At 40.1% G+C, this 22999-nt stretch overlaps 2 protein-coding genes across 8 annotated transcripts in view; both read right to left on the bottom strand.

Annotated features, from left to right (window-relative positions):
- Positions 1 to 3533: 3533 nt before the first annotated feature.
- Positions 3534 to 14745, bottom strand: CTSK (cathepsin K). Its single transcript, XM_082475532.1, has 8 exons — positions 14588 to 14745; positions 12875 to 12998; positions 12267 to 12389; positions 12029 to 12181; positions 10338 to 10556; positions 6492 to 6657; positions 6125 to 6230; positions 3534 to 4220 (listed from the first exon to the last, which is right to left on the bottom strand). The coding sequence occupies exons 2-8, from the start codon at positions 12995 to 12997 to the stop codon at positions 4121 to 4123; spliced, it is 990 nt and encodes a 329-aa protein (XP_082331658.1). The 5' UTR covers position 12998; positions 14588 to 14745; the 3' UTR covers positions 3534 to 4120.
- Positions 14746 to 16052: 1307 nt separating this feature from the next.
- The window catches only part of ARNT (aryl hydrocarbon receptor nuclear translocator), a 63574-nt gene continuing 56627 nt past the window's right edge, over positions 16053 to 22999 (bottom strand). For 4 of the 7 annotated variants that reach the window (XM_082474421.1, XM_082474417.1, XM_082474422.1 and 1 more), the window contains 8 exons: positions 22477 to 22587; positions 22244 to 22316; positions 21967 to 22090; positions 21673 to 21775; positions 21144 to 21291; positions 19829 to 19991; positions 18875 to 19041; positions 16053 to 18110 (listed from right to left, as the gene is read on the bottom strand). In XM_082474421.1, coding sequence (XP_082330547.1) covers positions 18021 to 18110; positions 18875 to 19041; positions 19829 to 19991; positions 21144 to 21291; positions 21673 to 21775; positions 21967 to 22090; positions 22244 to 22316; positions 22477 to 22587 — 979 coding nt within the window. In that variant the 3' untranslated portion in view covers positions 16053 to 18020. The remainder of the gene's footprint in view (positions 18111 to 18874; positions 19042 to 19828; positions 19992 to 21143; positions 21292 to 21672; positions 21776 to 21966; positions 22091 to 22243; positions 22317 to 22476; positions 22588 to 22999) is intronic. The other 3 variants (XM_082474418.1, XM_082474420.1, XM_082474423.1) reach the window with 1 other exon arrangement.

Raw genomic sequence — 22999 nt, 5'->3', positions numbered from 1 at the left:
AGGTTCAATAGTATAAAGAGGTCAATTTTCCCTAATTAAAGATATAAATTTAATGTCATCCAAATAAAAATACCAGCAGAATTTTAGACAACTTGACAAGCTAATTCAATAGATCACATGGAAAAAATAAAAAGCAAGAATCTTCAGGAAAAAATCTAAAAAAAGAGAGTAATAAGGGGAAGACTAACCTGACTAGATATTAAAACATTATAAATGTGTGATACTGGTCAAGGATATATATACATATTGACGTACCAGAATAGAAAATCTAGAAATAAACCCAAATACATACAGGAATGAAATAAATTTGTTGCCCACATATCCATACAAAAGGAAGTTCTAAGGGATGTTCTTTATGCAGAAAGACAAAAAAAATAAAAATAATAGAAATGTGTAAATTTGCCTAGTTGGAAGTCAGACATCTCTCAAGCTTGTCTTTGGTCTTTACAAAGCTCAACAAAAACTACTTGCAGATTATCAAATGTGGTCTCTCATGCTACGCATTTCAGTATACTGTTCTTTGTGTCTGAATGCCATTGTACATCTCCCAATCTGCCAAACCCATACCCAAGCTTCAAAAAAGTTCAGGAGTCATTCTTCCATTAAGTACTCTTTCTTTGAGAAGAAATAGAGTATGTGCAGTGTCTCCTAAACGTTGACTTACCAATTTCTTGCATCTCCATTTTGTTCTTCATCTGTTATTTTTTCTTTATACCACTGCCAGAGGAATATTGCTAAAATATAGATCTGATAGTGTCTTTCTCCTACTAAAAAATAGTTGATGCCTACTAAATGCCTGAGTGTCTATAAAATAAAATATGAACTTCTAGGGACATGAGAGGCTTTCAAGGCCTTCCAGGACTCACCTCCAACCTACTTTCTGTCCTCAGCTCTACCATGTATATGTGTTAGCACCCTATATTTAGAGCCACTGCAGCCCTTACCATTCACACACACAGCTCTCTTGGTGCCTTTGTTCACCCAGAACCTTCAGCCTGATATGCCGACCTCCCTCCCCTAACCCTACTCCTCACCCCCAACCCAAATCTCTCCAATCCCTCATCCACCCCAATGCCTAGTCTTCTCTGCTCACTGAGATTTTTTCAAAGCTGTTTTCAATGAAACCACATCTAAAATCGATTAAGAATGACTCACTCCTGAGCTTCTATAATTCATATTTATTTTATTATGGTTGATATTATTAATAATATTGATATCAGTTGTTTATATGTCTGTCACTAGTCTGTAACATTCATAGAAGTCAGGGCCATGTCTTACTAATTTGTTTCATCCTGGTAGCTTTAAATACACTGCTTACCACATGGTAATAAATACTGACACACAAAAATAAATAATTTTTGCACAGCAAGAAATAAAGTAGCGCCTGACACATGGTAAGCATTCAATAAATGTGAACTCTTTCTAGTGGTAATAACAGATGCTCAATAAACATTCTGTGAAAAATGGCAAAACCAGTTGTGCTGATTTATTATTAGCCAGCTAAGTTATTTTAGAATTGATACTGCTTGGGAATCATTATAAAGAGTTTCAATTTCCTCTTTTGGTGACAGTAATATTTTAGGTTCCAGAACCTCAGAAAGGGCCTTAAGATATTTTTCAAGACCTAGGTTCATGTGTCACTTAATCTGGTCCCCATACAGATAGAATTAAATATTGAAATCTTTTTATATCCATTTAATCCCTGAAACTTAGTATAATTCTTTTTTTTTTTACACTTTTCTGTCTGTTTTTAATAGATGAAAGATTTACAAAATCATAATTAGTCTCCATCAGCAGCTAGTGTGGCCAAGACAAATCACATCAAAAGTACTTGTCAACTTACTTCCTGTAGACTAGAGGATAAACAAGTCTCTCTCTTTTTTTTTTTTTTAACTTCTCTCTCTTTTTTTGTAACTTTTCAAGATAAATAAAGTATATGTTATTAGGACTTTTCACAGCCAAAAGTCAGTTTTTCACTTCCATTCCACGTGGAAATTTTTGCTGTGGCTTATTTGTTTTCACAGCAGCATGATATTCCGTAGCGTATCTGTTTCACAGTGTATTCATCCATTTTTCTCTTGCTGGACATTTAGATTGTTCTAGGTTCTTTTCCTCTTTCAAGTAATTCTGCAATGTATTCTTCTGTGTGTCTCCTTATGCACATGTGGTAAAGTCTCTAAAGATGGGTAAGTACTTCCTCATCTTTTTTTTTTTAATATATTTATTTATTTATTTGTTTTTTTGGCTGCTTTGGGTTTTCGTTGCGATTCCCTGGCTTTCTCTATGAGATCAGGCATCTTTTCCTGTATTCATTGGCTTTTTAGATTTCTTCTGTGGATTGCCTGTTTGTATCTTTTGCCTAATTTTCTATTGAGTTATTTGTTTTTATCTCATCAATCTGTAGTTTGTTTGTTTTTACATATACATTCTAGATACTAGTCTTCTGTTATTTATAGGCTATGTCTGTTCAGGTCCTCCAAGAAGCAGACACCAAGAGGGAATTAGAAGTGCAAGACAGTTACTGGGGGTCAATGCTTCTGAAGGGTAATGGGAAAAGGAACAGGAGCGGTTGGGAAGAATCTTTAGACCCCAGTGCAGCTCTTGATACCATCTCATTGCGGCTTCTCCTTTGTCTTTGGATGTGGGGTATCTTTTTTGGTGAGTTCCACTGTCTTCCTGCCCGTGATTGTTCAGCAGTTAGTTGTGATTCCGGTGCTCTCGCAAGAGGGAGTGAGCGCACGTCCTTCTACTCCACCATCTTGAACCAGTCTCAGTACAATTCTTAATACTGAGTAAGCACTTTAAAAATGTTGGTTGTAAATGTCCATCAGCAGATGAATGGATAAAGAAGATGTGGCACATATATACATGGAATATTACTCAGCCATAGAAAGAAATGAAATTGAGTTATTTGTAGTGAGGTGGATGGACCTAGAGTCTGTCAGACAGAGTGAAGTCAGAAAGAGAAAAACAAATACCATATGCTAACACATATATATGGAATCTAAAAAAAAAAAAAAAAGTTCATCTCACTGATGAACCTGCAGGGCAGGAATAAAAACGTAGACATAGAGAATGGACTTGAGGACACAGCGGGAGAGGGGGAAGCTGGGGTGAAGTGAGAGTAGCATGGACATATATACACTACCAAATGTAAAATAGATAGCTAGTGGGAAGCAGCAGCATAGCACAGGGAGATCAGCTTGGTGCTTTGCAAAGACCTAGAGCGGTGGGATAGGGAGGATGGGAGGGAGGCTCAAGAGGGAGGGGATATGGGGACATACGTATGCATATGGCTGATTCACTTTGTTGTGCAACAGAAACTAACACAGTATTGTGAAGCAATTATACTCCAATAAAGATCTATTAAAAAAATAATAAAAATGTTGGTTGAAGGAATGAACAAATAAATGAATTAGGACAAATTGTTTATGCAACAGAATCTCCAGACAAACTGTGAGCACATCACATATAAGGAATATGTTTTGTTCATCTTTTTGTCTCCAGCACCTAGCATGGTATCTGACACAAAATGAATGTTTACTAAATAGCTATTTATTAAATTAGAGATAAGCGATAAATACAGTTTACTTTATAAATGCAAAGAAGGAAAAACAAAACACATTTGTTGTATCATGTAACCTTGTACCAAAGATTTATGAATAGATTTATTAATGGGGTGGAATTTCTACCTTGAAGATATAGAAGTAAATGTGGAGACTGAGAAGTCAAGTCACCTTAGTCCTCTAGAGTGGTTAAAGCTAACTAGTCCCTGTGAATGAGAATGTAGCCTAGCTGAAGATTTCTAGCCTCTATTTACACAGCATTGGCCCCAGGACAACACAGTCAGGGCAGGCTGTAGTCACATCTCTTAGCCTAAGAATGCATACCTGTTAGGGAAATTTCCTATTTCTAATGAAAAAATAAAGACCTTGGGTGGAGAGAAGAAAAGTAGTAGGAGTGTCACTTGAAGCACAAACAAACATGGAAACTGAACAGACAATCTCTGTATCATTACATCTTCTTCAAGAAAGGCACACCAATTCCCTTCCAAGGTATATCAGTATGTTGCACCATTGTGGAAGGAATGGAAGAGCAGGATGGGGTTGGCTGGCTGAAGTCACATCTTGGGGAAGCTGGCCAAGTTGGCAATGCCACAAGCGTTGTTCTTATTCCGGGCCATGAGGATATAGCCTTTGTTTCCCCAGTTTTCTCCCCAGCTGTAGGACCAAGCAAGGAAAATACTTAGTACCCTCAGTTTATTCAATAAAACATTTACTGAGTATTGTACCTGAGTATAGGTACCGATGTTTTACAAATATGAATAAGACAGTTTTTACCTTTAAACAGTTTAAAGTCAAGAAATGGAGACATAGTGCTATAGGAGAAATTGCTTCTGACCAAGGGGATCAAAAAGGGCTTAACAAAAAAGGTGGCATTTGAGCTGAGCCCAAAGGTGGATAGAATTTGGACCTGTGGAAATGGAAGCCAGCAGGGGAGTGTGAAATGAGTAATAGAGGCAGGAAAGCATGGGACATGTGTTAGGATCATGTAGCTGAAAAACAGGGTGCTTGACAGGGTGTAGTGGGAGATCAGGTTGAGTGATCTTTACTGCCAGGCTAAAGAGTTTGACTCTGGCCCATGATAGTAGAGGAGACACTGAAGTTTTCTGATTGGGAGAGTAAAATCATTCAACTTGTGTTTTATGAAGAGTAATCTTGAAAACGTGAGTCTAGAGCATAAGAAAGAGGCAAGAGAGGCTGAAGCTGGTGATCTTGGTTTCACAGAAGAAATGAATGAAGCTATGAGAATTGATGAGATTGCTAAGGAGACAAGTGGAGAGACTGGAAGATTAGATATAGGTAGACAAAGACAGAGACAGAGAGAGACAGAGAGAGGGAAGATTGGTCTATACATCTTCCTAAGTTGTTTTCATGAGCTTTCTGTCCTTTTTCCCCAACAAGAAAATTCACCAGTTACCCGGTACATTTTACTTAAGACCTTTACCCTTCCACCGTTCCCTTCTCCAGGGGTCCCCAATGATCCTGATCCTGCCTAGGTGTGTCCTTTATTCTTCCCAGCTCTCTTGGCACTTGATCAAGAAAGGACAGGGTAAGTGCTTGGGCTGGGAGTCGAGAAAGGGAGAACACAAGACAGAAGCTGTGGGAGAAGGAACATCCTCTTAGAAAGGTGCTCAGGTTCACTCTTAATTGGGACTGTGATATAAAAAGTTGCTTCAGGTTTGAAGCAACTCCCAGCCTTACATTCTATCCTGCCAGCCCTCCAGGCAGCAAACCCAACTTGGTTATACTACTGCATTGGCCTGTGCACTCCCCAGAGTCTAGGACCCCTGCTCTTTGGAGGGCACCAAGGACAGAAAATTTAATCAGTGCTGCTGCTAGCCTGGTGTTGACCAATGAGGAAAGAAAAAGAATAACTACCCTAAATCTGCTCCCCTACAAAGTCACAAGGGGCTAAAGAGAAATGGGGAGCCAACTACTAATAATGTGTAGTTTTATTTGTTCCCAATAATAGAGAGGGAAACACTAATTTTTGTTGTTGTTGCTCATATCTACTTTCTGAAAAGCATTTCTCTTCACAGCCTTCAAAATCTTTGGCCAGTTCTTATATATGTCTATCCTAAGTGTATCTGGAAGGGCAAAAAGATGCACAAGAGGATATTAAACTTTTACTTTGTTTATACTGTACCCTACTGCTTATAGACAGACTGATGATGGAAACCTCCCTAAAAAATCAATCACATTAGAGAGAAAAGAAAGAAAAAAACATAATTCCAAAGCTCCTGCTGGTTCTTGGTGCTACTTTATGTTCTCATTAGCTAGGTCTGTCTTTCTTAGGGGGCTATGAGATCACTGAAGGCAGACATCTGCTCATGTGTTTGTGTATGTGACTAAGCACCTTGAACATATAGCAGCTGCCCAACACATACCTTTAGTACTCTTGTCTGGTCGTTAAATGTTAGAATTAATAGCCTCTGATTGGGAAGGTAGAATTGAAACATCTGAGAAAACTTTCTCTTGATTTACGAGAAAGAAAGAAATATTGGGAAGTTGGAGTTGAGGGTAAGTGTTAAGAGGATGACATGTAGTGTTCCCATCATTACCTGTTTTTAATTATCCAGTGCTTGTTTCCCTTCTGGATCCCGTATCCCACTGCCAAAACGGCATGGTTCAGATTATCGCTATTGCAGTTTTCATCGTAATACACACCTAGGAAACAAACTATCAAGGTGAAGCTTTCTGCAATCCAAGGGTCGCCCTGTGGGGTCTCCCACTCTAGGAGACCCTCTGTAGAATCCCATCCCAGTCAGGCGGGCTTACGACAGAGATGCTCTGTGCTGTGGCAGTTGTTTCTCCCTGGCAGACTCAGTTATGGAAACAAGTACTGAAAATGCTCAGTACCCTTCGAGAAGCTGCCCAGCCCACGTCATAAGAGAAGGTTGATTGTGCTCCACAGGAACAGTGCCTTACCTTTTCTGTAAAACTGGAAGGAGGTCAGGCTTGCATCAATGGCCACAGAGACGGGTCCCACTCGGGCCACTGCCCTCTTCAGGGCTTTTTCATTTCCCTCAGGGATTTCTCTGTACCCTCTGCACTTAGCTGCCTTGCCTGTTGGGTTGTACATACAACTTTCATCCTGGAAAAAACAGGTTGAAATAGGACTAGGACTAAGCAACAGGCAGCGAATCAGTGAGTGAGGAATTCTGCCAATGTTTTGGGCGATGTCAGTGCACTAACAGGGGCAGCAGACTAGAGTCTCTAGAAAGGGTCTGTTCTCTCCTCACCATTTTAGAAACTATAAAAAAAAGAATATGGGGCTTCCCTGGTGGCGCAGTGGTTGAGAATCTGCCTGCCAATGCAGGGGACACGGATTCGAGCCCTGGTCTGGGAAGATCCCACATGCCGCGGAGCAGCTGGGCCCGTGAGCCACAATTGCTGAGCCTGCGCGTCTGGAGCCTGTGCTCCGCAACAAGAGAGGCCGCGATGGTGAGAGGCCCGCGCACCGCGATGAAGAGTGGCCCCCGCTTGCCACAACTGGGGAAAGCCCTCGCACAGAAACGAAGACCCAACACAGCCAAAAATAAATTAATTATTTAAAAAAAAAAAGAATATGAAAAGTGGATACCTTGTACCGTACACAAAAATCAGCTCCAGGTGGTTTTAAAACATAAATGTGAAAGGAAACACTGTAAAACTTAAAAAAGAGAATATTTTTAATTTCTACCTCAGGGTAGAGAAAGATTTCTGAAATAAGATTTTTTTAAAAGCACAAATCATCTTCCGGCAATGTAGTATGTGTGATCCTCAGTAGGCAGGGAGGCAGCAGCTGCTGTGTGGGGAGGAGGCCAAGGCCAAGACCCAGCTAGAGGGAGGACCTTGGTCCCATGCACACATAACAGGCAAAGAGTGTTGGCTGGACCCTTGTGCTCTCATGAGATAAAAGCACATAACATGACACTAAAACAAATTAATAAAGAACTTAGCAATTTAGTCTGTGAATTTCCAATGTTATGTTTTGCAGGTCTAATTAACGATGATATGTTTCATTGTCAAGCCACAATTATGGAATCTAATGGGAACCCACATCAAGGCGGTGTATTCTTTTTGGCAGTTCATTTTCCTACAGACTACCCCTTCAAAACCCTAAAGTTGCATCTAAAAGAATATGTTATCTAATTATTAACAATAATGGCAGGAGTTGACATGATATTCTAAGATTACAGTAGTCTCCTGTCTTAATAATTTCTCAAGATTCCTTTGTTATCTGCCATATGATCCAAACCCTTGATGCCTCCTAGTGCCAAAAATTGCATAGATCTACAAGTAAAATAAAATATCTAGGGAATGGATTTGGAAGGATACCACGTGATGATACTTTAAAGTAAAAATAACCTGCATTATGGCTGGAATGAACTTAAATTACTGTATTATCTGGCTGCTGCCCTATCAGATCTCTTCTTTTTTTAAATTTTGTTTTTCTTTACCTCCTTCCATTCATTTACACGTTCATATAAGAAGTTCTTTCAGTTTTGGACAATAACTGCTTTTTAAAACTGTAAAGTAGAAAAGAGAACAGTTGTCCAAGATTCAGAATGTTAAAAATGGAACACATGTCTTATACGGCTAATTCTTCATTTTAATTGATTATGAGACCAAAATCATTGCACGTTTCTCTAAAATGCTGACGAGATCATTTGAGGGGGTAGGAGAACAGAGATTATAAGTCAATTGCTCCTTCTATTCCAAAATAGGGTTTCAAATGTTATGTAATTTTCCTTTAAATTATTCAGTTTCTGAGTTATTAAACTGTCTCTCAACAAACTGGTTAATATAGTACTGAATAAATGATGCAAGCTGTCAATGGATAAGTGATCAACTACTAGCTCTAATAATATTTAAGTTATGTTTTTAATATAGTTAGACAACCCTTTAAATTGGTTGCCTGGATTAATCAATATGAAAAAAGTTATAAACATGAATCTGTTTTTTTGTATACATTGTTAGGATGTGTTTAATTTTTTTGATGTCAAGTGACAACAAAAAGTTGTCAGAAGAATATTTGACAGTTTAAAAACGAATATTTTGCCACGCCCAGGTTATCTCACTGACTGCCCTGATGTACTCAGAATTCAAAAGCTAACCTTTTAGGACAGCTTCAGTGTGCTGCACCTTACGGCAGCAGCCCCAGGGTCAAATATGGACTGGGGACCCAGCAGTTCTGAGAACTATACACAGAGTAAAGAAAAAGCTTTCCACACACAACCTCCAACTTCTCTGACTTACTTACCTGACAGGTAAAGAAACCATAACATGGAATACTAATGGCATGACGTTTATGAAATGCAGTAGTTTTGATGTGGCCAATGTCACGATGATGTGCTGAAGTGACATTACTACGTAGGTTGCTGAGTATCCAGTAAAATGGATCTGTTCAGTCATTTACATTAATAAGCATTTTTGTTGCAGGAGATACCATTTCAGATGACTAAACACGAATAAATAAAACTCGTTGTTACTGGATTTTTTAAAGGCAGAAATTGCAAAGGAAAAAAAATTAATAATTTTTCTACACTAAAATTAAGAACTTTTCTGGATTGAAAGACATCATAAAGAGAATGAAAAGAAAAATAGACTCACAACACACATAGTATTAGTATCCAAATATCTTTTTTAAATTCCTAAAAATCAGTAAGAAAGAGAACACAACCTAATTAAAGATGGGAAAAGATATAAACAGTCAATTCACTGAAGAAGAAATGCAAATGGCCAGATAAGCATACCAATGAAGAGATGAATCAATAGGATTTCTTATACTGTGCAGGTGGGAAATACAAATTTTTCCAAACACTTTGGTAAACAATTTGACATTATCTAGTAGAGAGGAAGATGCACATACCCCAAGACTCAGACAATTCTGTTCCTAGATATTATATTCCAGTAAAGAAATTCTTGTACATGTGCACAGAAGACATGCCCGGGAATGTTTGCAGCAGATAAACAGATCCAATAGATAGATCTTGGCTCTGCTACATAACTAGAGGTGTGAGTTTGAATATGCTACTATATCTCCTTAAGTGTCAATGTCCTCACCTATAAAGTGAGGATAAGGGTACCTTACAGGGCTTTTATGAGGATTAAATGAGAACATGCACTAAGTACATGGCTTAGCACATGGTAGCCATCATTTGTATTACTCAGACCTGTTATCCCTGCTTCAAAGGCTCTATTGCAAAGGCCCCATATTATATTATCTATCAACCCCATGTATATAAAAAGCCCTCAGATCTTCTTCCTTTTAGATAAGAAAGATCTTCCTATTACTAAAGGACCTTATAGGAGGAAGTGAGTTGATCTCTAAAACTGCAATAAATATGAAGCAACTTCCTTTTTCTCTCATTTAAACATGTTAGCATGTTAACTTACATAATTTGCTTAAATGTTCCCCAAACCCACACTGAGATCATACAAAATAAGGCCAAGTGATTCATGAAATTAGCATGGTGGGCTTGGAGATTTGTGATGGGAGTGGAGGAGTTGAGCAGAGAGTTACAGAGACCCACTCAGAGATGTATGGGATAACCTGTCCTCTGTTTTTTCTTCAGGGCAGAGAGGCAGATAGGAACCATGGTAGCCTAAGCTCCCCAAATTCTCCCAGACTGTGGGAATCTTCTTGGCCTTCTGTGGGAAATTATCCCATCAAGAAGGCTGGATAGGGTAACAGAAAACAAGATTTCTGGACTTGTTTCCGGTACAAAATGTCATGCTGGGGAAGGAGGAGCCATTACAGAGCTGTATGACTGCACGGGACAGTCTCACCTGTCCCACATACGGGTAGGCATCTTCAGAGTCAATGCCCCGGTTCTTCTGCACATACTGGAAGGCATTGGTCATGTAGCCCCCTCCGCAGCCATCATTCTCAGACACACAATCCACCAGGTTCTGTGGACTCAGATTTAAGAGTTTGCCAGTTTTCTTCTTGAGTTGGCCCTCCAGGGCACCCACAGAGCTAAAAGCCCAACAGGAACCACATTGACCCTGAGAGGCATAACAGAGAAACTATCAGTCATTGCTGTTCACACTTTTTGTTTCTTCCTTCTACCTGCCTGATGAAATTCCATGTTTTATAAATTCCAGCACCTGTCCCCTTTGCTGTGAAGTCTTCCTATTTCCCTTCGTTTAACCTTTGTTTCAGTGTTCTATTGCTATTGTTGTTATTGATAACTGTTGTTACTATTGTTACCATTAGCTGTAGTAAAGCAGAGTACAGCTCTTCCTCCAATGAATCCATCATAAATTGAAAATATAGTAAGTCGAAAATGCATTTAATACCCCTAACCTACTGAACATCAAAACTTAGCCTAGCCTACCTTAAATGTGCTCAGTGCACTTACGTTAGCCTTCAGTTGGGTAAAATCATCTAACACAAAGCCTATTTTATAATCCAGTGTTGCATATCTCATGTAATTTATTGAATACTGTACTGAAAGTGAAAAACAGAATGGTTGTAAGTGTACTGGTTGTTTACCCTCATGATCAGATCATGTGGCTGACTGGGAGCAGCGGCTCTCTACCACAGGCCAACATCAAGAAAAGGTTTCGTACCACATATCGCTAGCCTGGGAAAAGATCAAAATTCAAAATTTGAAGTACAGTTTCTATGGAATGCCTATCACTTTCACACCATCATGAAGTCAAAAAATCATAAGGTGAACCATCAGGAGCCGGGGACCATCTGTACTGGTTTTGCAATGCACTAGATGTGTAACCTTGGGTAAATTACTAAACCTCTCTGTACCTTTCTTTCTGTGTAAATTGTGGATAATGACAATATACTTAATGGAATCATGAGAATTTAAAAAGTTAATTCATGTAAAGGATGAATTATTGTGTATAATAATAATCTCTCAAAAAGTGCTAGCTATTATTATTAGTGTTTGTTCAGCTAGATTATACATTTTTCTTTCTTTCCTGTTCTATTTTTTAAGATTGGGGATTTCTTGAGGACACAGGTTATGTCTTAGTCATCTTGAATCTCTACTGCCTAGCACTATATCTGGTAGGTTCTGAAAAAAATGTGTTTGTTGAATGAATGTTAAATCAAGTGTTCATCTGGTGGATAAATCAGCCTTGTTAAGGTTGTGGGAAAACTTACATTCTCATGCTGGTAAGAATGTAAGATTGTACAAACTTTTTTGGAAAGGATTCTGTGACCTACTGATTCCAATTTTGGGATTTGCTTTGCATAAATATTTGTATATATTCACAAAAATATATGCACACAGGTGCTTACAGCAACACTTTGTAGAGAAGAAAAAACAGAAATAACCTAAATCTACAAAAACAGATGATGAGTTAAATAACAGAATAGACTTTATTCTCTTAGCAGGGGGAGAGGTAACTTAATTCTTTGCCCTCTTTGCCTGATGCCCTCCTACCTTAAGAACAAAGAAGCAGAAGGGAGAGGTCATGCCAGTTTCCATACCCACACCCAAGAGAAAAAAGGGTACCTGGTTTTTGACAGGAGTAACATATCCCTTCTTCCGATAATCAACAGAGTCTGGGCTGCCTTCCCAGTCTGGGATATAGAGGGTGTCATTACTGCGGGAATGAGAGGGGGGTATTTTGAGTCCAGTCATCTTCTGAACCACTTCTTCACTGGTCTGGGACAAAGAAGAAAGAGGCCAGGCATAAGCAGGGAACCAAGACAAACAGGGCAGGTAGACCAGGAGCTAAGGATCAACTCACCATATCCCCCAAGTGGTTCATGGCCAGTTCATATGTATGGACACCAAGAGAGGCCTCAAGATTATGGATGGAAATATGCTTCAGGTTTTTTTCCCAAATTAAACGCCGAGAGATTTCATCCACCTAAACAGAGCATAGTCAGTATTGGCATAGACTGTGTCCTATGTACAAAGTTATCTACATAATACTGTGGAGGTTTCTAGAAGATATTAAATTTACAATCATAGAGGGTTTACAATCTAGTTGGGGAACTGACCATGGGATTATTAAGAGCATGCAAAAGAAATATATAAAACAAATAATAGAATGCAAAGCTCTGGAGAGACATATAGGAAAAAAATTGCTTACGAATTAATAGCATTAATCTGAGAAGGCTTCCCAAAAGAGAAATATAAGACAGTTATGAAGAAAAGGAAGGATAGGACTTGATGGAGGGTGAATTGAGGAGTAGTAATGGAAAGTATATGTTAACAGTTAGGGACCAGGGGCAGGTTTGCTTGGTTGTAGTGGTTGAAGTATTGGGGTTGAAGAAGGGAGTCTGGAAGCTAGGATTAGATGTCTCAGGTTCCAGCCCTCCCACCATGTTCCCCTCCAGGTTTCCCAGGCACCTTGCTGTTATACTGCTTTCTGTAGGTCTTCTTCCATAGCTCCCACTGGGTGTTCAGCATCTCTTCGGGGTACAGAGCAAGGCTCACCACAGGCAGCAGTAGTAGAACCTTGAGCCCCCACATCCTGGAGAAGGGGATAATTAGGGGACACTCTTCTATTTGCCCAGAGGTTCCTAACCTGGCTTGGGATGAGGAAATAGCTGGAACCATATTCTCAGACAGGTGGTTCTTAACCTTTGGGACACATAGACTCCCATGACAAGCTAATAAAAATTTTCAACCCACTATAGTCCCTCTCACCAGAAAAATGAATGCACACACAATAATTCTGGGGAGTTCATGAACCCGAAGTTAAGAACGCCTTCCTCTGGACCACGAGGCAGAGGAAAACTAGGCTTTATAAGGAAGGTAGACAGAGATTGAGGATGACTTCCATATGATAAAAACAGTGATAGTCAGAAGGGTTCTGGGTTTGGGTGGGATGCTGATACATCTGGTTACAAGTATTTTGACCTAGGGAGACTCAACACACACACACACACACACATATACACATACACACAGATGCACTTGCACAGATAACCAGAAATGGGGTAGAAAATGGACAATCAGGATGGGACAGCACCTGTCTGCTCCAGTGTCCCCAGCAGACTTGGAGGAGATAGACAAGGTAAGTGCAGGGTGGGATGAGTGGGGTCGGAGAATACACAAAGGAGAGATTTTTCAGCTAAGTTTTGCTTCCTGATCATTTCTTCAAGGCATTCTTTTGTTCCTTGCCTAAATTCTGATACTTCTCCTGATCTTGCCAGGAGAGGACAACGGAAAACTTGACAGCATTTCCTATTCTCTAACTATGAGATGTTTACTGTCTCCTCAGTCTTCTTATGCATTTCTTCCTCCTTTCTCTTCCTGCTCCTTCCTCAGGCAGGAAACTGTCCTAATCTCAACCAGCTGCTGTGGGCAGGAAAGGTTTTCTTTCTTTTTCTGACCAAAAACCCCACAAAACCTCTGTGACTGCCTCACGGGACAAAAAGCCTCAGAACCAAAGTTTGTTAGAAGAATGTAAGACAGAAAAGCAATGTTCTGTGATTGTTAGATACACAGCTTTTCAGTTTACTCTAGCTTCATCCACTTCTCACAGTGTCTTGCTAATTTCATGCCCTCCATTTTAAGAGCAAGTTAGTCTGCATCAAGTCACACAGCTTGCATAATTTTTGAATTTATAGTCCATTTTTGTGTAATCTTTGCAAAGTGGCAAAATGTCCAGGAGGACATTTAAAATCTGGAGTGTTAAGGGCTTTGGGATGTCTCAAACAGTAGGAAGACCTTACTGAGCTACCACCTCCCTGCACCACTCCTCCTCCCGGCTAGTAAGTTAACCCTTTTGGTACCTGCCCACCCACCCCCGCACCCCCCCCAAAAAAAAACCAACCTTGAGAGGTCACTCCTTGAGGGATGGGTAAAGGATGCCCTATATTCTTTGCTTTCACTAATAACCATGTATACATACACACAAACCATACAAGGAGTCCTAAAGATTTCCAGGCAGATTTTACTTAGCCAGGAAATAACCTAAGAAGGGCATCACTGTTTTCATCTGCAAAGCCTATAAAGTTCATTTTGATCCCCAAGTCACTACATTCCTAATATTCCTAAAAATGGAGAACTGAAAGGAATGAGAAGCTAAAAGACCTAGGAAGTTGAAAATGTTACCTGCTGATGGGGATCTGTTCTCTGGGCTCGTCTCAGCAGAGAAGTGTGGATAATGTGGGCGGATGACTAGGGGTGCTGGATTTATTCCACCAGGATTGCGGAAGTCAACTCCAGCTGTTGGCTGGAAAATTTGGATGGGGAGGGCAGTGGAAATAGAAATGCTGAGAGAAGGGGATTAGGGAGGAGGGAAGGAGGCAGCAGATTTACATCCTTTCTGCGTGTGCATGTGGAGCATGTGTGCCAGGGCAGAGAGTTGTTAGGTATTTAGTTTCACGTGGCTGCCTGCCTTTGAGAGCAGACAAAAAAAGACCTCAGTACATATTATCCAAGTTGTGGCTTACCTTCTCTTTCGTGGACAAAATATTATTTATTACACTGGTGGATTACAACTTTCCCAGCCCCTTTCCTGTTATTATTCATCTCTCCAACTTTGAAACCTCAGTTTTCCAATATGTCTGACCCTCACATGAGGGATGAGGAAATGAACACAAAAGGCTAGAAAAAAGTATGTAAGGGAAGTCACAGGCTCCAAAATCATTTGTATTTTATAAACGTGTTGACTAAAAGTTGTCATTGCTTCCAGGCAGGGGAATATCTTTCCCAGACTAACATGGTTTTGCTGAGGAAGGATACGCCCAGAAAAGTCCAGATGAAACCAGTTCTAAAAGTAACCAGAAACAGTATTCCTGGTTATTCATGACAGCACTTGAATCAATGCCATAAGCACTGACAAATTCACATGTGACTTCTTTGTTGCTAAAACTCTCAGATGGTGGGATGCCTGATGAACATTATGTCTCAATTATTAAAGTCCCCAATCCAGGTCCAGTCATATGAGCTTCACCAAATGCTTCCCTCAACATCCAGGCATGTGACAGATCATAAGAATCTAGTTCAGTCCCTAAACCACAACCCCAAACATTTTCTTCCATAAACAGATGTGTGGGAAGAGGAAAAGGGGTCCTTGGAACAAAAAGGATAACACATGGGATCTAGAGTCAGTTTCTAGCTGGATTACACACATAGACCCTCAAGAACACAGGCTTATGCTTATGGGTTTTTAAAATTTCCTAATGAAACATATTGTCCTAGAGGGAAACTAGGTCTAGACCTGAATAGTTTAAGTTTCCCCATCCCTAATTCCTTTAAATCCAGAAGTGCCCTCTTGGTCTCAAGTCCCAACTTTCCCCCTCTCCCAAGGACTTGGGCAATCCCCCACCCCCCATCCCATGGTCAGATGTCTCTGATGATTTTACTCAGAATGAGTCAAGATCAGGAGGACAACCAAGGAATGCTGAGTGATCAGAGCCCTATGATTTCTGATTCCTGAAATTATAGACATACTGTGCTTTATGTTTGTATATTTGAAGCGCAAGCTATGGATTCAACTAGTTGTGGCTGTTTGTTGTTTATGAGCTGGGAGGGAATAATAAAGCCGCAATCAAGATCACACAACACAGGAAAGTTTACAAAAGGAAAAAATATTTTGTTTTAAAATCTTTGCTACATGTCATTATTTTTGCCACTGTAAGGCTCAGCACAGATGCCAGCAGTACAGAAACGGCCAACAAGGAAAAAAAAACCAATCAAAAATAAAACCCTGAAGGAAAAGCAGAAACAAAACCCCCAGAGCATCTTCTCCCGCCCCTCCCCTTCCCCAGAAGCCCTATAATAACTGTACAATATTATAGTCCTGATCACATTTAAAAACAGCTGATTATTAAAAAACAAGGATTTCATTGGAAACTCAACTTTTTGGTTTCTTAAACTGTGATATAAATATATATGTATATTGTATGTGTGCACATAGAATAAAAAAATAAACTGTCTCCTTTTCCACTCCACTACCTGGCACCAGATTGGAGACAAAAGGGAGGGAAACCTAATGACATTCTTTCAGCCTCTCCAAGGCCACCTATGTTCCTCAGTCCCCTATGGCTACATTTAGTATGTCTTCTTATTCAATCTTGCACTTAAGATACTGGCCCGAGCCAAACAAATAAACAAAAAAAGGCCGATACACATGGCTGTTACCTGAGGAAGGTAAAGAGTGAGAGTAGTAACCTGTATCCGCGTTTATATGGCTATAGTTAATTGCTAAGTGACCCTGTTGGGATGGGAGTCCAGGTCCCATTTATCACATGGATTTATTACACTTGTACTATAAAGCAAAATCCAATCTCAAGATTGGAAAGGGAGCAAAGAGGAAAGAACTATAGGCCCAGAAGAGACCTAAATCTCCGTTTCCTGCAGACTGGATACTTTGAGAATGGGATGAAAGAGGTTACTTTGCAAGAAGGCTTGGTATTTGGTTTAAACTCCACCAGTGAGGATTTTCACTGGGACTGCTAATCCAAGAAGTTGAGTTTCCGTGCATATATAACCTCTACAGAACACACATCATATGTGATTCTGACAGAAAAATGCAGCATTATCCTTACGGCCAAGTAGGGGGTTTCTAAAAGTGTTTATCTTGCCAGCCTACTTCTGTAATGTTTGCAGATCTTCCATATAAGGTGAGAGCACCAAAAGCAGGAATGACCCAGCTTTATCACTATATGTGTTCGATGAGAGACCAACGATTTCAATAGAAGACTTTATATATTTGCTTATAGTTGCCTATTGGCTGGGCATAGATATAAGTGCAGCAAAGACATTTATTTAAATACTCTTTGGCTGCAATACTAAGTGGAAAATACATGGAAGAGTTAACTCCTTAGGACTCTTTAAAAAACACAAAGAAAGACAAAATCTGGGACAAATTTTGCATAACTCCCCAATAGGGAGAAAGAAACACAGAAACAAACGTGCACGTGCTCATGCACACATATGTGCACATGCATGCATGCACACACACACACACACACACACACACTCTCTTTCCCTCTCTCTCTCTCTCACACTTCCTTACTCATGTTTCTTTCCAGAGGAATTGCTCACAGGCAGCAGAAAGAGCCTATGCTCACTTCCTAAAGCCCCATGTATACCTACCATGTTTCATGGTCCTCAAACATGAGGACATTTCTCCCCTCCTCCACCTTATTCAGAATTTCTTTCCAGAAATAAGCCATAGTATCCAAGGCAAATAGTGGATGCCAGGTTCTCTAACCTGCCCCTTGACCCAGCACAAATCATCTCTGCACACAATTTCTGGTCAGGAGACATAAGGAAAGGCATTCTTAACCTTATCCAGTCTCAATTTTTCAAAGGCTCCCCAAAGCCTTGAGGATTCACTCCATTTCTTCTATAAATGTTATCTCAGAGAGAAACAAGGAAGACAAGGGAAAGGTCAGAAGGAAAAGGGGGTTATACATCAGGGGTGAGGGAAGGGAAGGGAGAGGAACTTTTATTCTGTTTATAGAAAGATTTGCTTTTTAAAAACAAATGGTGATCTTTTTTTTCTCCCCCACCCCTTATCCTCACCCCAATAGTTCTATTCTGAAAAGGAGGGAAACATAGTTAGATCAGGAAATTCTTCATTGTTGTAACTGTTGCTCTGGTCTCCCAGCATGGACAGCATCTCCTAATAAGAGAAAAAGAATAAGTTTGGGTCACACACCTTGATCCTTTACATTTATCAAGCTGCCTCCCAACATCCCCCTGAACTGTCATCTCTGGCCCCGGAGAGTTTCTGCTGCGCTGAGTTCTCTTAGCCTTCCTTACTCCCAGCAACACTGACTCCTTTAGATGACAACCTTTTTTCCTAGTTCCTTCTCTGTCTTCCTCCTACAGTTCCACATTTTCCCTCTTTTCTAGACCTCAGTATTTTCAAAAGGAGAAAAATCTGTTTGTCACATTTCATAAAACCCCCCTCTGGATACATATGGAATATCTCTTATCCTATTATGTTTTCCACCAAAACCTTGTTTTGCCTTCTTTCAACCTGTGTTTTAAACTAAGCTCCTCCTTTGTCCCACCTGAGATTACTCCACTGACTCTTGCAGTCCCCTCAGGATGTATGTAAATAGACCTTAATAGCTGTATTCAGTATTTTTATACCTAAAGTACTATCAAGTGGGTACATGGTTCTCCGTGAATGGGCCAAAATTACTTTTTTTGATGTCTTCACATGGCGCTTCACATCACTAATGATGGTCTGGTTAAAGGCTGTGCAGCACACTAAGTTCACAATCTTTTCAATTAATGACATCTATTCCTATATGTCTCGACTCTTCTCTTCTTACTAACCTCAATCAAACACCTGAATCCATGCATGCTTTCTTCTCTGTCTCTCCTCCCTGACTCTCTCCCAGTTTCTGGTTTTCTGAAGTCTGTTCACCCTCTCACCTGGAAGACCTCTGGCTGGCCAGGTTGCTGTGCTGATGGCTGTTGAACATGTTGCTCATTAGAAGTTGAACGATGATGAGGCTGCTGGCCCTGCCACTGTGGCCAGACACTCACACCCTCTGCTGTCCGTGTCTGGAATTGTCCTGCAGTCTGTCCAGTCTCAGGAGCTAAAAATACAGCAAGGAAGAATAAACAACTTCAATCTGCTAACTCCACTAGAGAGGAGAAACTAGCACATTATCACATGCAAATCATTAATTTTACCCAGATACTTTCTGCCCTTCTTTCTGCAAATCAATGCCTCTTCTATTTCAAACCCTGGTCCCAGATTCATTTTTCTTCTCTAGGTATCCTTTCCAAAGAGTCCTTTGCTCATTCAGACTATACTTGCATATTATTAAATGTATAATACTTTACATGCTTTTTGTTATATGTGCTAAAGTCTTTTTCATGTGGGTAGGTTTTATATTCCAAATGGACTGTCACCTTGCATTTTCCTATAATTAGGTCAGTACAGCCGTGATAAAAGCAAGCCATTTTAACTACAAAATCCTTTCTCTCTCTTTTTTTAAAAATAAATTTATTTATTTTATTTATTTATATTTGGCTGCGTTGGGTCTTCATTGCTGCGCACAGGCTTTCTCCAGTTGCGACGAGCGGGGGCTGCTCTTCGTTGTGGTGCATGGGCTTCTCATTGCAGTGGCTTCTCTTTGCTGTGGAGCACGGGCTCTAGGCGCGCGGGCTTCAGTAGTTGTGGCTTGTGGGCTCTAGAGCGCAGGCTCAGTAGTTGTGGCGCACGGGCTTAGTTGCTCCGCGGCATGTGGGATCTTCCCGGACCAGGGCTCGAAACCGTGTCCCCTGCATTGGCAGGCAGACTCTTAACCACTGCGCCACCAGGGAAGCCCAAAATCCTTTCTCTTTAGTGGTGTGATTTTTCTCCTAGTCTGAACTCACCAAAGTTGGATCCACGATTGGTGAGACTTGGGTAGGCAGCGGCACCAGGTGATGCAGTGGAAGCTCCAGGGAGGGACATGGGGCTGAAGGAGGATGGAGTCTGAAAGTTGCCTACACCAAATTGGGAAGAACGAGTCTTGGCTGTAGCCTGGGTAGCCACCTGCTAAAAGAAAGAAAGGGGTAGAGAGCAAATGGAACATTAACATTATTGCACAGGCCATTCCTGTGAGTTAACATTACCTCTGTCAATCACTGGATTCTTTTGAGCCAAGCTCATTACTTATATCTCATTGTATATTTCTTCCAATTAACTCCCAATCTCCCTTGACACTATTTTTAGACACTTGTGATAAATTGCAAAAAACAAAGAACTATGGGATTAGTAATAGTACACGTTTAGAGTTGTGAGAATTAAACGAAAATGACTTAAACGAAAGCATTTTATAAACTGTAACGTTATACAAAAACTAGAGGTATTAATAATAGTATAGCATTATATATAGAGAAAAAACACTTTGTATCATTTTATTTAGTCTGTACCACATTTGTTTGTTCCTAATGATGATTTTTTTGTTTTGGTAACTAAACATTTTTCTCACTACAGTAGTAATGCATATGCACTGTGGGATATTTTCAAAAGGAAGGAAAATAAAAAGGAAATAATCATCCATAATTCTACCACCAAAGACCCACGGTTAACATTTCTGGATAACTTCTTCCAGTTTTTATTTTCCTATGCATTTTTTATACAATGAGGTCATACTGCATATAACAATTCTGGAGCTTACTTCTGGTTTTGGCTTTTTTATTTAAGATATTACTTATGCAATATAAGTATATATCAACATATGACAGGACATTAGCTTTAGCCTGAACATATATTTTATATATACACATATATACTATATGAGGATTTTTCAACACAATTTTTTTTTTGGTAAATAGATATCACTGTGTATAAATTAGTGATTAATTTTCTCCTTTGTTCCTGTATTTTGTAGCCCTAACCAAAGTGGAAACTTCTCAGAATTTACTCCAAAACAAATCTGAAACTGAAACCTGTTCAAGATGTTTGTGACCAATTTTGATTTAAGGTGAATGTGAAAACCATGGACTCTGAGATGTTTGTATTATCTATGGTTTTTAATTACCTAGCTGCTCCCAATAAAGATAAAAATTGGAAGGAAGGGGATGGGAGGGGTGGAAAGAAGATGTCTAAGACAGACAGCAATAATTTTACATATGTAGAAAAGCCTAACCAAACAAACAAAAAATACACAAGGGACAGACACAAGGGACAGATGAGAAGGTTTACCTGGGCAGAGAAGCCTGGGCGGGTGCTAGGGGTCCAAGCTGGGGCTGCTCCCTGGGTAGGATTGGAGTGGCGAGAAATCTGAGCCAACATCTGCCCTGCAGAAGCTGATGGCTGGACAATGGTTACAGGAGGGGCCAGACCACTATTTCTAGGAGTGAACAAATAGTGAGGTAAGGATTAAAAAGGTGCATTTATCACAGAATCTAGGAATCACAGGACAATCTAGTGCTATATCTAGATTCCCTTGACTCCCTGGGGTCAAGGAAAACTTGATAACAGAATTTGGAAAAGACAAGAAAGACTGACAGTCACACACTGATCAGGACACACAGAGATGGAACCTAGAACATGGCAACAGGACAGGTGCAAAGAAAAAGGAGGAAGAAAAGCAAGCCTGTCTCATCCTAGGCCTACAAGTTCCACTGCTTTGTCTGAAATAACCAGAGAAAGCTAGGGAAGAATAAAACTTGGATCCAGTAACTGAATCCCTCAGTTGCCATGTAAAGCAGCACACACATATGGGGCTCACCTGAAATTCTCTGCCGGCCGGGAGGTAGGAGGGAATGTGTTGCCCTGGGAGAATAACTGTTGGGTGGCAGGGACAGTGCTGGAGGAGATGCCTTTACTCTGATCTGTGGACCAAAAGGAGTTGGGGGAGGGCCAGTCAAAGGGCTGTAGTATATTAGTTCAGCAAGTTCCTATTTACTCATGAGGTATTAGAATTAAATGGAAATATACTGGGAGACTACTGATTGGGCAATTGTAGGCCCATTAGTAAGTGATGAAAATGAGAATTTAAAATAAGAATAAGGAAGAAACATACCCGTATTGATGTTGGAGTAGATTTCTGAAAATCTTGGATCTCTATCTTGGGCAAATAGACCCTCTGACTTCTCAAGGGGCTTGCTGTGTTCTGGCCCTGTGGTTGTCACAGGCTGAACAGAAACCTGTGGAAATACAATGATAAAAATAACCAAGAAGGTTTAACATGACAACTCAATAACCCTAAAACTCATGTAAAGATACACATATACTCTAACTGGCTCTCGGGGATACTTCTTAAGGAAATGTTCACCATCCTTCAAAGAAGACACACTAACCTGGGAATGATTGTAGCTGGCTAGTCCATCTCTTCCTGGTACCACATCCAATTCTGTTTGCTGTTGCTGCTGCCTGTATGTTAAAGGCAAGTAAAGAGAGAAACGGGAAAAGAGATTTTTAAAAAGAATCTGGGGAAAGGGCTTAAAACAAACAAACAAAAAAGTGGGACTGTATACGGCCACCACCGCAGGCTAGTCACTGCTCAATAAATGATTCTTCGACCATTTCTCACCTGGGTGCCAGCTGCCCTGAGCCCATCTCCAGGGATAAATTAGCTGTGGGACCTAGCTGTGGCCTCTGGATTGTGTTGGGCAGTGTAGGCCGTGGTTCCTGGCTAGAGTTCCTAGGAAAATGAAGAGTAGAGAGAACAAAGAAACAAAAAGTATCTGACTCTGTTTGTACATAAGACATTATAGAGTCACCTGTACATGGGGTAATCACTGATAAATTCCCCTTTCAAGTCCAATCCTACGATAACCTGTAACTTCAGATTCAGCAAATAATTCACACTACAGAAAACATGGTACAAACAGAAACTATGTCCTATGGAACAAGAGTTCATCCTGTTTGGGCTCTAACTCCTTCCAGGTATTCAATACCTAGTCGTTGTGGATGTGTGTATGTATATGTTGTATATCCATATATTGTGTTTTAAAAAAAGCGTAAGTAAAAAACTGAAAATACACAATGAAACATTAACAAAGACTATTTCTGGATAGTGAGAATTTTTTTCCTTCTCTTTACTATTTTCAATA

This window comes from Balaenoptera physalus (assembly GCF_965194825.1).
Source record: "Balaenoptera physalus genome assembly, chromosome: 1".
Classification (NCBI taxonomy): Eukaryota; Metazoa; Chordata; class Mammalia; order Artiodactyla; family Balaenopteridae; genus Balaenoptera; species Balaenoptera physalus.
The sequence above is the reverse complement of the archived record's forward strand: the minus strand, read 5'-3'. Positions and strand labels throughout refer to the sequence as shown.

Excerpts from the sequence above, each read along its gene's own strand:
- CTSK (XM_082475532.1), bottom strand. The coding sequence starts at position 12,997 with ATGTGGGGGCTCAAGGTTCTACTACTGCTGCCTGTGGTGAGCCTTGCT. Across the intron at positions 12,390-12,874 it reads GAAAGCAGTATAACAGCAAG|GTGGATGAAATCTCTCGGCG; the intron begins GTGCCTGGGAAA and ends TGCTCTGTTTAG. Across the intron at positions 6,658-10,337 it reads CCTACCCGTATGTGGGACAG|GATGAAAGTTGTATGTACAA; the intron begins GTGAGACTGTCC and ends TGTTTTTTCCAG.